The sequence below is a fragment of the Antedon mediterranea genome, chromosome 9 (genome assembly GCF_964355755.1).
Source record: "Antedon mediterranea chromosome 9, ecAntMedi1.1, whole genome shotgun sequence".
Lineage (NCBI taxonomy): Eukaryota > Metazoa > Echinodermata > Crinoidea > Comatulida > Antedonidae > Antedon > Antedon mediterranea.
Window position 1 is genome coordinate 24,708,658 of NC_092678.1, and position 16,905 is coordinate 24,725,562.

At 32.7% G+C, this 16,905-nt stretch overlaps 1 protein-coding gene and 3 non-coding genes across 4 annotated transcripts in view; 1 reads left to right on the forward strand and 3 right to left on the reverse strand.

Moving 5' to 3' along the window:
• The window catches only part of LOC140058351 (A disintegrin and metalloproteinase with thrombospondin motifs 9-like), a 65,859-nt gene extending 52,107 nt beyond the window's left edge, over nt 1-13,752 (reverse strand). The window contains exons 1-3 of the mRNA XM_072103914.1: nt 13,494-13,752; nt 12,600-12,955; nt 11,239-11,398 (exon numbers count right to left, since the gene is read on the reverse strand). Of these exons, the coding sequence (XP_071960015.1) occupies nt 11,239-11,398; nt 12,600-12,955; nt 13,494-13,581 (604 nt within the window). The 5' untranslated portion in view covers nt 13,582-13,752. The remainder of the gene's footprint in view (nt 1-11,238; nt 11,399-12,599; nt 12,956-13,493) is intronic.
• A 1,922-nt stretch (nt 13,753-15,674) lies between these two features.
• Nucleotides 15,675-15,746, reverse strand: Trnap-ugg (transfer RNA proline (anticodon UGG)). Its single transcript has one exon. It is a non-coding gene; the product is annotated as a tRNA-Pro (tRNA).
• Nucleotides 15,747-16,192: 446 nt separating this feature from the next.
• Trnap-agg (transfer RNA proline (anticodon AGG)) lies at nt 16,193-16,264 on the reverse strand. The gene has a single exon. It is a non-coding gene; the product is annotated as a tRNA-Pro (tRNA).
• A 472-nt stretch (nt 16,265-16,736) lies between these two features.
• Nucleotides 16,737-16,808, forward strand: Trnap-ugg (transfer RNA proline (anticodon UGG)). Its single transcript has one exon. It is a non-coding gene; the product is annotated as a tRNA-Pro (tRNA).
• The last annotated feature ends 97 nt before the right edge of the window (nt 16,809-16,905 follow it).

The following is a 16,905-nucleotide window of genomic DNA, read 5'->3' on the forward strand; positions in this document are numbered from 1 at the left end:
TAAATTTCAACAACATATGAAATTCTAAGTGAATTATTGAGGTACTAAAACTGTCTTATTCTATCTGACAAAGCTACTTCAACTTTAGGTTTAGCAATTCTACCACCCACTGTGTTCCATATCTTTATCAGAAAAGTAGTTCATTAAAACAGACAAATGCAAAGTTTTTAAGATTCAAATTGATGAATATTATCTTTAAAAGTGACATTTATAATTGATTATTAAACTGCCATCACCTACAAGGATGAACATATTACTACTGATACTGTAAATAGACCCTATATTTATTTAATATTAGATCTTCATTTAAAAGCTCCTAACAATGATCTAAGGAGTACAAAAAATACTACTCCTTAATTTTTCCAGACACAAGCAGACTAACGACGAAAATATAAATATAAATTTCCCAGCTATTTAGTATTAGTTAGCTCTTCTCTTATTTCTTTGAATGAAGTTCTGACAACTTTCAAGAAAAGAAAGTTGGTCGGGGAAACCCACATTCAATGTAAATAAAACTTGTTTTAAGGGCCTGTTTCTATTGAAAAATAAAAAAAGAACGGTTTTTTGGAAACCGGTTTCGGCTGTTGTTTATAAATAAAGATCGCGTTGCAGCTCAATTTTTACTCCAATAAAACCGGTTCCGTCCATGTGCGTTCGTTATGAATGACATCATTATATACACCACAATGCAGTTCGTTAGGCGGAAGCGTGATTGGATCGAGGTCATGTTTACTTTTTTTCGCATAGCGCGATCCCCAAGAAATAGCATCCATTTCATCATAGAAGGGGGAATTATTACCTGAAACGTTATTGTGGTCCTTGGTTAAAGTATAGCTACGTCGCACCCTCTGATATCGTCAAGTTGAACTCGTCTAGCTTTCACACGCTTTACAATATTCTTAAAAACATGTAGGCCTAGGCCTACGTGAGTCTTTCTTCCGACTCCCGACAAGTCCCTTCACATATTTTTTACGAACCTCGTAATGGCATCGGCCAACATTTTTTAGTTAAATAAAATACTCACTATCTAGAGAAATAAAAATGACTTAGGCCGAGGCCTAGGTCCTATCGCGCAGGTTTGACTGCGAGTTGACCGCAATCGTCCCAGTGCAGCAGACTGCAGAGTTCAGTTTTTGGGGTCAAATTGAGACCGCGATTGTGTTGCAGCTAAAAATTGCTCCACGGAAACCGGTTTCAGAACGGTTCTTTGCGATCGAGACCGCAATCAATTGGGGTTTTTGAAACCGTTTTTAAGATCGGTTCTTTTTTGTGGTTTTTTGTGGGGACCCATTTCTGCTGGCAAGAAAAAACGGTTCTTGAAAAGAACGGTATTCAAAACCGTATTCTCTGCTCTATAGAAACAGGCCCTAAGGCATCGACATCCAGCATAATTTCAGCACAGCACTCGCACAAGATGTTTTGATTGCTTTTTTTTATCCACTTATAGAATTCTCTTCATCCTGCAACATTTTAGGTCTTAAAATTCCTCACAATACTAAAAAAAGTCTGTAGAGTACACATGACAAGTATGGTTGATCCATCTTGGACTTGGCCCAATAGTAATAGTGTTTATGAATGAAAGCCACGTCACAGGTGAGATGGTGCTACCTGAAGCCATCAGCATACTTGCTGGCTCAGGTGTTTAAACAAGTCATACACAGGTGAGAGAAATACCTTAAAGATACAATCCACTGATAATGAAACCTTTATATTTGTTAAAGACCCAAACAAACAAAATAAACTAAACTTAAACTTTTTACCATTGGAGAACAATTTACAAAAATTTAATATAATTTTGGAGATTACTATTAAGCTTATACACTGTTTGATATTATTAATGTTTAAAGATATGGCAAAACATTTCACAATTGTGACTGTATGGACACAGTAGATACTCTTGCATTTTAAAGAGCAACGCAAATATTTTCATAGAAGCTATCAGCCTTCCTTTCATATTATTATACAATAGTATGTTGGTATCTTTACAAACTTACTGTACATACTTAAAGACCCCTTCCCTGCAGTTTTGGACGTTTTTTGGAATATAATACATATATATCACTTTAAAAACATTAAACCATGTCATTCCTTGTCTTAAATGTACGTTTTATGGTAAATTATGATAAAAAGTGAGAAACAATGCACTACCTAAGTAGCTCGCGGCGATCGACCTCTCGTGGACGGTCTTAGGCCTAGCCTAGCTAGGCTTAGTTTTGTAGGCCTAGCTGGTAAACATTGATAACGTACGAACATCGTACGCTAGCTATATACCTAGCCTGACATTGTATAGTTGCTGAATTAATTGTCTTTCTATTTTTGCCAGACTCCGTTGATACAAATTGGGGAAAACCCGGTATTTTCGCTGAAAAGTTAGGAGTCTTCCATTTGTTTTGGCTTCACGATCGATCGAAAAGTGGGCGAATTACAGGTGAAAAACAAAAATATCAATCCGCGCGCAATGCATTTTGGGATTTATAGCGGGCCTCTATAATTATTAGAATCGATTTATTTTTCACATTTTTAACCGTTTAAAGACGAAAAAAGTTATCGCAATAGGACCATATAGTATTATTTTTACATTAAATATAGTTTTTGATCTTAAAATAGATCTAAAAAACGTAGGGAATGGGGCTTTAAGAATGTAGCTTTAGTTGCATCGTTTAAAACTTTATTATAATTTCTAATTATCTGCTTCCTTCATTATTTTCATAGAAGCTATCAGACTTCCATTCATATAATATAATAGTATGTTGGTCGCATCGTTTAAAACTTTATTATAATTTCTAGTTATCTGCTTCCTTCATGAGTCTGTTTCCTATACTGTCTCAATGATGATGTCATCAACGACCCGCACATTCTCACAATATCCTGAATGAATTAAATCCATCAGTTGGTTTTCGTGTATGAAATTTTGCATAATTTCCCATGCTACCAGCAGTTGCCTCAGTATATCCTAAACTTTAAAATCATTTTTTAATGTTATGATACGAAATCGCTTATCTCTGCAAAATGATAAGATAAGACTGGTATATCTCTCAATAGGTGCAATATTCTGATACTTTATCAAGATATATTTATTATCTGTTCAAAATTACATTCTAACAGCCTTTATTGTTACTGGCTTTCTTGTGAAAATGTGCAGTTCAACTAATGGTACAGAATTTTCTATGAACTCTGTAACAATGGAAGTTAATACTTAGGTACCAGTAGACATCCATTTATTCTTTCATTAAATAAGTAACAAAAATGCAGTTTCTCAACTACTACTAATTTATTATTTAGGGAGGGGATGGGTTGCTTTACATCAATATGTCATTGTCTGTAATAGAAGAAGCCATGAACTTAATTTAGAGAGTTGGGAATAAGTATGAGATTGAATTCAAGTCCATACTCATGAACTTTGACATCAATATGGTATAATAGCTGTATTCACTGCTGAAACTATCAAAGAAAAATACCTAGAAGGGGTTTTCAACAGATACTTAGACCAATCGATTCCCTTGTGAGCTAAGTTAACTAAAACAAACTTAAACGACATGGGTAGTTTGACATTCGTTGATGGTAGAGCACGCCTCTTGATGGTCATATTTCGGCTCTCTTTCTATCTTACCTATTAGCTACCCATCAAGCATGACTTGACCTATCTCAGTTAGATATCCTAGTAACTGTTTGACCTCATTAAAGGGGGTTTGAAGCCCAACGAATAGAATTCATTCATTTTCTTTCATTCAACAATCACCAATACAAAGATATTATATTATAATTGGCATACTCATATCTTTTTTTTATATCTACTGCTTAATTTTTATTGAATCATCTTTATAATTTCAACTTTTTTTTATATAACTAGGCCTGCCAGTTTTGCTATCTATTAAATAAAATCTAATGATTATACTGTCTATTCCAAACTGTATTGTATTCAATAAAATTTCTGTTGAAATCAATAAAATAATAAAGTTTACGTCATATATCCATAATGATGTTTAATGTGTTTGACAATGTGACTACATCGCCCTAACATTAATGACATTAATCTCAGATCAAGAACATCAGAACTACCACATGACCATGGTCACCACTCATTAATGTCGTTCTGCAAAATAAAACGCTATTTTTGGTTCAGCAAATGTCAAAATGAATCAAATCTTAATTCAAGAGATAAAGATGCTTACACTGAAAAATTAGAAATTAAAGAATCCTTGGTTTTGCAAGTCACACATTAGAAGAGACTACGATGTACATGACCAATTTAATTTAAAAAAATGTCATAAACTTTTCATTATCTTATTAAACTTCTCTGTCTATTTCCCCTATTCTATTTCCCCTATTCTATTTCCCCTTAGGTTCATAAATATATCTACTACTTTTAGTTTTATTTAGCTCGTTAAGGAGAATAGTCTGTTGTTGGTGTATCCAAGTAAGATAGGCACAAATAAACCTAGAATTCTGAACTAGAAAAATGTAACATTTTAATAATTCTAATATTATTTTACAGATTGGCAGATACGTTTGAGTGCCATTATATAAAATGGATCGCATAAAACTTTTCTTCAGAACATGTTGGTGAAATATTGCAAACTTTTTGTCCCAATCTCAATTAAAATCTTACTTTAACCTAAAAAAATCATGATTGTTTAGGGGTTCAAGCACACCCTTTTAACAAAATTCTACATCTGGCCAAGAAATATAAAACCAAATTTGTATTTCCTATAAAAACAGATCTGTAAAATGGATTGAAAGAAAATATAAGTGAGCAAAGTTTACCCAAAGTGGCTAATAGATTGAATGTAGAAATACTATCCAGGGTTGTGTCACAAGAGACCTACGGTGTCAAGTGATACACAATGAATTACTTTTTCTTTCTTTATTTCCACTAGTTGTATGTATCACACAAAGGTCTATTTAACTGTGTCAGTAGGGATAGTGTTCATATTTTAATACCACCACAAAACAAATAGATAATTGTTAAATGAATGTATTAACAATAATAACAGAATATATGTGTATTTACAGTTGGATAGGGTCTTTTCTGGTCCTACACTAAAGTCCTCCCACCTCTCCCCACCCCTAATTTTTTTATTTATTTTTTTTATTTCATATGCATCCAACAGAGAGTAACTCTCCAATTACAGGATGGATAAACTGTTTAATAATTTATCATACTTTAAAAGTAAGTCTCATTTGAGGCTTAGGGACTGGAGTTGAAGAGTCGTGACTTACAACTCTGGCACTAGGTCAGGATTGAACCCCGGCCCTTGGGATTGGAAGGCAAGCACATTAACCACCAAACTTCAGCTCCACTACAAATGAGTATTAGTGTTTATGAATGAGAAATTTATTAATTTTATATAGTCAAATTATAGCCCCCTTGTTGTCTTATAACAAGTACAATATCCAACCTTTGTAATTTAATTTGGTGATTAAACGGTGGCATCGTTATCAAAGGCTAAACAGTTGAGTTAATTGTGGAATGTTAAATTGTGGCCTAGATCTGAATAATGGGTACAACAGAGTGACCATTGTCTCTGGATGGGTATATCGCATTGCACTTACAAGAGAACTAGCCAATCAACATGCAGCTAGTCGATGCAACTAACTGCGATTTAACAGTGCCGTGTAAAAATTAAGACTATTCAACTGACCTATCCCTGTATATATGCACTCTCCACCAATTACACTCATTGCGATCAAATTTCATAAAACACACAGAAAATATTGTTATGGGAACATGAAATATCACAGCTTGGAGTCGTATTGTACAACGCAAGACTCAATGCCATTTGTTTTTAATAATTGGGACAAGTATAGCAGTTGACACCCTTTTACAGTATTTTCAATATGTAGTTGAAGTCATAACTTGAATACATAAAAGTTACTTTGTGACCCATTTTTATGTTTGTATTTCACATAGTGTTAATACTTCAGACATAGAAATAACAATTGTTAGGTTGTTGGGTTCAAATTTTAGCCTTGTTATACCAAGTTTTGTGGCATGGTAACAGAATATTTTCCAAGCAATAAGGTTTATAAAAATGTTGATTTTAAATTGTGACCCTACCAAGCAAGTCACACTGACTGAGACATAACATTTGAGAAGGAAATTGATGCATTAATAATTTAAATACTTTTATACTAACTGGTTAAACATGATTTAACTAAGTCCTCTAAACATTAAAGCTTAAATCATATCCCATAAAGATATCAATATAGTGCAATTAATTGCCTGTGACTTTACTCATTAGGCGTGTCCGACGGATCTAACTCCTCCAAATCTTTGCTGTTTTTATACGAGCATTGCGAGTAGATCTAAAGCGAGTCGTTAAAAATAAAGCAACCAGTCGATTTCGCCAATGTCAACGTAACATAGAAATAATAATTACAAAGCTGAAAATTATTATTATTTTAAATTTTCTTCGTCTAAACATAATTTATAATGTTAAAGCTATGACTCATCTTGTGAGTGAAACCTTTCTATTTGGCTGTTTTCAGACATATTAATAAATCACTACATCCTACCATACCTATCCAGGGAATTCAAAGATTTCTTATGGTAAAACTTAAAAGCTTACGATTTCCCTGTGTAAATTAATTACCCAAAATGCTAACCTTACTATTTCAGAATAAAAGAATCACATTTATTTGAGTACAGAAAATGAGGAGGAGATAATTTGTTTTTTTCTCTGTCTCTGTTTCTTGAATCTCTCTTTTTTGGATACAAGATCTCTCTTTAAGGGAAGAAGCTATTTTTAAGGAGACAAGCTCTGTTTTAGAGTGGAGAAGATCGCCTCTTTAAGAGGAAAAGGTCTCTTTTTTAAAAGGACAATCGCTCAGAACCAGTGAACAATTTACAATTAATATTGAAGATCAACAACATCAGGTTATTCACAGAAAAGGAATTCCCCTTGAGTCATAGAAGAACAGATGTAGCAATTGTCTTGTAATGAAATTCCGTTTATTAATGATAATAGTACCCTGGATGTTACAACCCTCAATCACTAAACAAGTGTTCATACAAAGACTAGTAGTAGTAGTGCAGTGTGGGACATGCTACAGTTTTGGTTGCAGCTTGGATGCAATCAGTGTGGGACATGTTACAGTTTGGTTGGAGCTTGGATGCAATCAGTGTGGGACATGTTACAGTTTTGGTTGCAGCTTGGATGCAATCAGTGTGGGACATGTTACAGTTTGGTTGCAGCTTGGATGCAATCAGTGTGGGACATGTTACAGTTTTGGTTGCAGCTTGGATGCAATACTAGGACGTAAAACCACTTTTATTTTGACCAATCACAACATGATGGGTCATCCTTGTAATTGGTTGGTCACTCTTTGGGTCTACAGTACGTCTGTGTTACTACAAAGTAGGAACCAAGCAATTGGTCAAAACTCAACAATTCAGAAACTCCTCATTTTTACAATATCGTATTAATCTGCCAAACAATCAATTCAAAATAAATATTATTTTAACGAATTGAAAAGTCAAAAAGTTTAGATGAAGATAAAGTCTAAAAATGAAACTAACTTCTAACATTATCCTATGATTCAGGGTATAATATTGTTGAGTTAAGTAAAGTCTTACAATGAATAAAGTGAAGACAAATTACATTAACCAAATTACCTTTAATTTAGAGTCCCTTTAAGTACATTTCAGCAAGGTACTTGGTGTAGACTATTTATTTTCTTAACCACTCACCCACTGGAAATTGGAAAACTATCATGCAAAAAAATTAGCTGGATCTTCCTCAAAGTTTTTTTTGAGACAGTGAAGCTGCAAAACTTTTTTGATACTGTAAATATTATTTAACAAATACCAAATTATTTATTTATTTCTGTATAATTTTAAAATGCATCGGAACCCTGCTGCATTTCATCAAGACTTGCTTTATGATGGCTACTGTAGTTTACATACACTATCATGACAAATTTTGTTATACAAGATTTGGCTGTATAAAATAAGCAAACACAATACATATCCCAGATCTTAATCTGATCCCAACAATTCACAATGAAATTGTGCCAAAAACTATCTAATAATATTTCTATTCAATATCTGTTACGCCACACAATCTCTTTAGAAATCTACAAAAATCACTTTGTTTTTATTAATAAATTATAACTATTTTGTTTCTTCTCAATCTCCTCAACAATCTAAAAGAATCAGTTTGTTTCAATCTTGATAGCTCATAGGCCAGCTGCCCGAGGCGACCCGGTGATGGTGTGGGTTTACATGTCCAGTCTGCATGTGTTCCCAACTTGACCCCTTGATATACCTTCATCAGTACGGTTCCCAATTATTGGATAAACATAATTGGTTACAGAAATTGGTAACAATTTCACTATGAACTTCCTAACAGGGTGCCTATTATTCGTGACTTGTGTAGAATATAAGTAAACCACTAGCGATTAGGTTTGTTTTATACAGAATTATTTCTACAACTTACAAGACTTAAGTCTGTGAATACCACCTACCAAACAAGACAGATACTTGAACTTAACTTTTAATTTGATAATATCTAAGAAATTAGTACTTTAAAATATTTTTTTATCTTATAATGTTTGGCAATAACTATACAGCAGAAAAATTCTACAACTAATACAAGACTTACAAAGTCTGTAAATACCACCAACCAAATAGATACTTTAAGTAAACTTTTAATTTGATAATATCTGAGAAATTAGTAGTTTAAAATTGAAATAATATAAATAATAATCTTCTTATAGGTTTGGAAATAACTATACGGCAGAAACATTTAAATACAACTTAAAGTCTGTGAATACCACCCACCAAACAGATGCTTTAACTAAACTTTTAATTTGATAATATTTAAGAAATTAGTAGTATAAAATTGAAATAATATTTTTTTTGGTTTGGCAATTACTATATATGGCAGAAAAATTGAAAATTAAGTGAATACCACCAACCAAACAGATACTTAAACTGAACTTTTAACTTGATAAATATAAAAAATAGTAGTTTAAATTTGATATAATATAAATAATAATCTTCTAAAGGTTTCGCAAAAATACTAAAGAATGTTGATCAAACTTAAAAACGTGACCAGGTTTGTTCCGTTTAACCACCATCATTTTGAAAATACTGTATACGCAAACCATTGAAGGTGGCATCCATTAAAACTATTTATACAAAGACTATTAAAAATTGGACTATATTCAACAAGGATTTAGTGGAATAATAGCAATTCTAGAAGTTGTAACAAAAGGATTCTTGCGGTCTATTGTCACCAAACCAGTAAACTTTTAACAATATTTTATTTGAAAATCAATAATGGAATTAGCAGTAATTTAAAGAAATATAACAATTAATAAAGACATGCTCTGGTATGTAAACCAAATATAAAATATAATAATGATGAGCTGTCCGGGTGACATATCATTTTTTATGCTTAGAAATGTTGAAAAAGGCGGGATAATCATTGCATGTGGGTTTGAAAGAATAGAATTAAGGATACGGAACCTCCAAATAAATGCCATTAAAACACGTTTATCTATATTTCTTTGTTAATTGTAAGCAGCACGTGCTGTGTATAAAATAAAACTATCCACATCCGACTATTAATCAACTATTCTTTTTAATATAGTTAAGTCTTTGAAGGTAATTCTAATGAATGAAACATCTTTCCGGTCAAAAACCACAATTTACCGGAACATTAATATCTTAACAATTTACAAAATGCAAAGAAATTTTGAGAAACTACAGTAATGATTTTTGTTTTGTATTTTGAACCAATACTATTTACTACATTAAGTTAGATTCAAGTCACTAATTAATTAATTTTGTTGATGTCATCATTCATATTTATTTGGCCCATGGGAGGATTAAGATTATGTTTTATGAACAATTCTTCACAAATAGATTTTGGTAAAAATGAAGTCAGTGACTGGTAATGTGTAAATTGTTTTCATATTTGCTGCTACGTGTCTATTGCTATTGTTATAATCACACGCGAACTTCCAAAAATCTACATAATGGCTAATTTTAATACACGCTTACAAATTTTCTCAAAAGAATATTAAGCATTGTAAGTTAAGTGCTTTTAGAAAAATATTTCATGGTTGATCAATAAAATATATACATTTGTTTAGAACAAAATATGGCATTTTGTAGACTAATGTATCATTTTAATATTCTGCACTTTTAAAGAAAAGACTTCTGCTTTAAAAAAGTCAGCTTTTTGTAAATGTTCAAAATGATTGGCATAATAAAGATATAAATCGATACTATTTTGGTTATCTCTATTTTTAAAAATAAACTATAGTTTCTGAAAAAGAGTGTGTACAGCTTTTTGGTCTTTCAAATTGTTGACTATTGCAAGCATCGATGGCATGGTAATACTAAATATAAGCAAGAAATGCTGTATTAAAATGACATGAATGGTCCTGTTTTATACTACGTTTACTAATTACAAGACGATTAATAATTCTAAAAATGTCTCGTAAATATGTCATGTCATTAATATCTTGTACAACTGTGAATCATAAATTATCTCTTCTTACTCATCTAAAAAATATTTAAGTTGAAAATTCTGCATTTATACCAGCCAGCTGAGTATAAAACTAAGTTGAAAACTCTGCATTTATACCAGCCAGTCATTTGAGTATAAAACTAAGTTGAAATACCAGCAAGCTGAGTATAAAAATAAGTTGAAAACTCTGCACTTATACCAGCCAGCTGAGTATAAAACTAAGTTGGAAACTCTGCACTTATACCAGCCAGCTAAGTATAAAACTAAATTGGAAACTCTGCACTTATACCAGCCAGCCATTTGAGTATAAAACTCCATTGCTCTATGACCTACATAGACCGCCTTTCAATGCTTACATTTAGTACTACTGTATGGTTATTAGTTTTTCTCATTAAAGCTAGGCTGGCCTACTGTTGAGCAGAGCCAATTACTGAAGGTCAAATACGCGAAAGTTGACAGGAAGGCTAAATGACTAACTCCACTCAAACACATTTATACTTAACATTACAAACATACAGAACAGTACTTACTTGATTTGATTGGGAATTTACGCCCAAAAGAAAATCTACAAAAGTACTTTTATATTTGAATGGTACGCTAAAATGTAAGGTTGTTTATTTTGTGAATACAGAAAAATTTGTGAGACAAATATTCAAAGTTAAAAGATTAAAACAGAAGAAAGCTATATTAGTGTTCCACCACATTTTTGAGAAAATGGCTCTGCACTGAAAATGGTAATAGAAAAACAAACACCTACCTTTAACTCCACATAAATTCTTGGTTTTATCTCGTTTTTTGGGTAAGTTGTGATATATAATATGCGATTTAGTGTCCATTTCACCAGATATATCAACGTTTGATTGGTTTTTAATTGGTTCAACGTAAAAGTCGCCATCAATTGTTTTAAAAGACCCAAACTATATGAAAAAAAACCAAAAACATTATACAATCAAAATTTTATATCTATCATTTAAAAAAATGAAGTGAAACAGGCCCTACAGCTTGCGAATACAGCATTTTGGAATAAAGTGAGGGGGATTGGGGCGATTGCCTAAAAATGGTCAAATCAAATGCTGAACTTAAGTGCTAATGTCCTATTTTTTGCATTATCATTTAAAAAAATTGGTGGGGAAGGGGAAAGCATGGATCCGCTTAGCTATATCACAACATTTTCTTTTTATGACAATTATTAGTATTTCTACTAAATATCAATTTTTTATGTACTGTCTTAAACTAGTATAAGCACATCTTCTTAGGCACTGATGATAATGGAATAAAGTTATCTTGAGGTTTAATGTAGATAGGTGATTTTTGATATAATTTATGCCCACACCAGTCTGTCAGTAAACCTATCCAATTCTGTGTTTTTATTATCTTACACACTGACCTAGTAATAAAACTGAAAACTTATATCCAGGGATAATTGGTTGTCATGACAAACATTAAATGCTGACCTTGGAATCTTGAGATTTTTGCAAATCCAATTTTTCAAGTAAGCTATGTGCAAAGTTTAGTATTATATGTAGGACACTTAATAGTCCCAGGGAGCTGCTTGAGAATGAAATTTGGGGACAATTATTGGGTAGGATTACATTCGGAATTTAATAACAATTGAATATGTTTATCAATTGTGCATGTGACTTCTATACTTTGTTATATTTTGACATACTCATTGATTGTAAACATTACAGAACAAAAAATAGTTTTTAATAGATATTAATGCTTTAAATAAAAATCCTTGGAAATAAGTCATAAATTCGCGCCGTTTAACTTAAAATAGGAAGGATTGATCCAACAGCTTCTGTTACAGCTGGATGCAATTACACTATCCCCGTCAGCCAGTCTAAACATTTAGGCCAAATCAGAAGAACATACAGTGCTTTTTCAGAAATAATTTTAAAGGAGGAAAGAAGAATTAGAAATGAATTTATAATTTTTTTTCTTTGTGATATTTTTTATTTCTAAAGGGTCTTACGACTACAGACAATTATTTGTCTCTGTAAAATCCTTGTAATGTAAATATTTATATATTGCTGAAATGCGAATTGATTAATAAAAGTGTAAATTGATGAATATTATAATAATATTTTATTAGGAAAATAACTGCAATGATCTTACCATGCCACTACATAGACTAATGACAGCAGTGGAGTCTGGATGGCTATTAACATTCCCAGAATAAAAGCAATGATGTGGCGCGTCCATTTGTAACGTGTCATATATATCATCACCGTTGGAACCTATCGCATCTACTACAAAATTTGAAGCAATGAACGAATCGTCGTGAGATAACGTTAAATGAAATTCATGCCCGAATGCTTCAATTAAATACATAGTTTCATTTGAGTCTTTGTGAAAATCTTCTTCTTCCTCCGGTGTCGGAACACTCCGTTTTCTAAAATGACGTCCATTTTTTATTGATTCATGATTTCTATTTATACGAATTGGAGTGACAACTTCATAGTCCATGTTATCTAAAATAAACATAAAGAATGTTAATATTTATTAAAAACACAAATATATATATATATATATATTTAGTACTACAGTATTGAATATTCTTATGTAAGTAACAGATCTTAATTCATAATTAGGGACTAAAAAGTATGTGATTACAACAAGTATGTGTCTTTTACTAGCCTACTATAAACTGTAATTAGGCCTAGCCTGGAGGAGAACTACCCCTGGCCTAATCATTTAGTCTGGTCGTGGGAGAAAGTTGTGGGTTATACACGACTAAATCATGGTGTCAGGAGCATCATACTACCCTACTTAGTTAGCACCAGTACTACTAAATGCAGTTTATGGCCAAACTCAGTGCTATCAGTTATAATAGTTTATAAAGATTACCTGCCAAGATTTAGGCCTAGACCCCTTAGTGTATTTAAGGCTATTTAAGGTTATTTAAGTCAGCCCTATAATCTAAGCACGAGCCGTCTGACACTGTACTCAGGCTGAGCGAGTCGACCCGGTCCCTGGACAACAACAAGACCATGTGATGTGTGTACTTACCAGACAGGCTTGGAATGACTGCTCCTTGAGAAAAATAAAAACAATTGAGTATGGCAAAAAGAAAGACGGACAGCAAAGAAGAGTCCATGATAAATGTTTGATTTAACTAAACGAATGAATAAAGCACATGCTAACTTTAAGAATCAGCTGTTTATAGTCGGCTCAGGGCCAAAACACTCGTAGGTGGCACAAATCCAAACGTACGTTTGTATATAGCGCAGACGGCAGAGAAGTTCATACATCAATGCTTACAATCGTAACTCCGCCTACCCAAACTAATATTCAACCAATCAGCGCTTTAGGAAGTTAACATAAAATTAAACCGGAAGTACGGCGGTCGATCAAACAACAAAATTGACAAATTAATAAAATAAAGGTATTTTAATTGCGGTAATGAGAAAAAAGGTAAAATAAACTTTCCAAACGGTACGGTGTGGATGAATTTTGACAATGAGCCTTATTACTTAAGTATGCATACTCAACCAATCCAAGTCTTGAAATTTCATAAATTATTGTACGAAATATAATAACACTTTAAAAAAAACTGTTTAAATTATTTATTACAATAATGCATATGCATAGAGAGAATACACTAGCAATGCATCGGCATCTTTACATTATTTCTATATAATGTGTTCCTAGTTTTCTGACAGCTTAGGTGTTCTTACAATTGAGGGCGCCAAACATACAATTTACGAGATCGAAAGGAGGTGGAAAGCCACAGAAAAAAAATATGGTGTGCTCCCTTGCCTCTAGCACGGTAAGGCTCTCTCACAGCCTTGGGGGTACCACGACATCAGATGCTTTGATGTTATCGCCTCATAATGCCGTGGTGGAAAGGGGGACGTTTAATCTGTGAACCCCAAACACAGAAGCTCGCATAGCTTTAACTCTTTTCCACCGACCGGCATGGGGTTTGAACCCATGATAATCGTGTTCCACGACGCTCTACCGACTGAGCTATCCGGCCCTCTGGTTTATATGAACAATAAAACTATATTAATCTCCACAAAATGACGTCATGCAAATTTATGACGTAACGATTAGATGACGTAATATGAAGCGCGTATAAGAATACTATTGTCACTCTTCACTACTCGGGTAAATTGTGGAAAAACGGATAGTGCTCTAATAACTATCGTTTGAATTCTCTTAGCTCTGTTTAGCTGGGGTTCGAACCTCTACGAAACCCTTTTTTATTAAATGAATATAAAATATTTTTCTTTTATTATTATTATTATTATTTATTCAGGCAAAAGACACATTTACAAAATATAATACAAATCAACAAATTAAACAAACTCAACGCAAAAGAAAACATAAAATCATAGTCACTAGCTGCCAGGAAAGCACAAAAGCAGCCTAAGCCACTGTCACCCATTAGGTGTGTACCTCCAACCAGTGACTAATTATTACAAATAATATATATAATATAATATATAAATCCAAAGGCAAATTACTGAAAAAAATGACAATGCTGTGGGTATCAGTGGCTGGATCTCAATGGAGATACAAAAATATAAAGCGAAAAGCTAAATCTCAAAACGATCAAGTAAACAGCCAGAAAAGTTAGCAGAGCTTTCGGGCAACACTAGCCCTTCATCAGTGCAAGTGAAGGATTTTGGATAACGTCATAGTATAATATAATATATAATATAGATGATGATGATTTTATTTCGAAAGAGAGATATTTAGAGAGTCAAGTTAATTTAGGATAGGCAGGGACTGGTCCTGTAGACTAATTGTATTCTTTCCATATTTTGAGGTCCAATTTCCGGGCACCTAACAACTCTTTTTCAAAATTATTAGCTCGATCCAACCATGGCGGGCTGGTCCTGTAGACGAATTCCGTTTCATATCAGTGTATACGTACGTGCAATTAGTTTCTTTTGGTCCATGGTGATTATTTTGTACCTGTTTTTTTTCTATATTTTTGATAATATAAAGAGTTTTTTATTTGTTATACTGTATTTTTATATGTACAATGATTATGAAATAAAGAATGATGAATGCATTTTTATAAAATGTAGTGCTGGTTGACGATGTGTATTTTTGTTTTCAATTTTTTTAAATAAATAAAGCTACGCCGAGTAATTTAAAATAACTATTACTACACATAAAACTTTTGGCATCATATTAATACGTTGGAGAGAGGCAAAGGAAAAACAAACAAAAAATAAGGGGCTCGTCCGGGAATTGAACCCGGGGCCTCTCGCACCCAAAGCGAGAATCATGCCACTAGACCAACGAGCCTTGTTAGTTTTAGGAAATAATTTTGTGAATTTATCCCCAACAAATTATTACATCAGCTTTTGACAGGAAAATTGCCGTAACCTTGACAGCGCCACGCGCCGCCACGTCAACAATATTAAATACGCAAACTTTTTAAATGGCAACAAAATTACCTTTAATTTACTGTTTTAGCAGGGAAAATTAATTTCACTCTTCCCTGGTTAAAGTAGCTAATAAAATTAAAATTTTATCCAAACTTATAATTATTCACATACTGTACGTGGTTAAATTCGATCATTTTAACCATTGGAAATAGGAATGTCCTAAACATACAATAGAAAATATGAAAAGTATATTAGTATATTTTAAAATGAAAAACAAAACATATTTAAAAACAAAGAATAGAAAAAAATATTAATTTAAAAGCGAAAATAAAAACGTTTATTAAGAAAAAAACAAAAAAAACGGGGGTCATCCGGGAATTGAACCCGGGACCTCTCGCACCCTAAGCGAGAATCATGCCACTAGACCAACGACCCACACATGCTCGAATGGGCGTTTTGTATGACTATATAGAGTAAACCTCGGAAAATATTATTTTATTTGTTCAAACGGTTAATTTTTAAGCATCTTTAGTGGTATCAATGTTTATTAATATTATTATTTTATTTCTGCATTTCAGAGAATCAGAAATACAGACAGAAGCTGCGGAATCGAATTCCATTGTGACGTCACACGATCGAAGGGGAATACCCCTTACGTCATACAACGCCACGTAACCACTTCGGTAAACAAAAACACATGTTGGTCATCGACCGTTCAGTAATTCATTATTGTTATGTAGTTATTATTAATGTAGTTAATGATTATAGTTTAATCTGACCGGATATTCTGATAATATTACATTTAAATGTTATTTATTAATAATATTAACAGAATTTATTAACACAAACATCATTAGCAGCCTATAATATGAATACAGTTTCCTGATACTCGCTCACAACTACTGAAGGCTCGTTGGTCTAGTGGCATGATTCTCGCTTTGGGTGCGAGAGGCCCCGGGTTCAATTCCCGGACGAGCCCCTTATTTTTTAAACAAATATTTTGTATTAAACTAAAATACTTCTAATGCATTCCTTTGTTCAAAAAAAAGTTTATTGTATTAAAAATAAACTTGGGA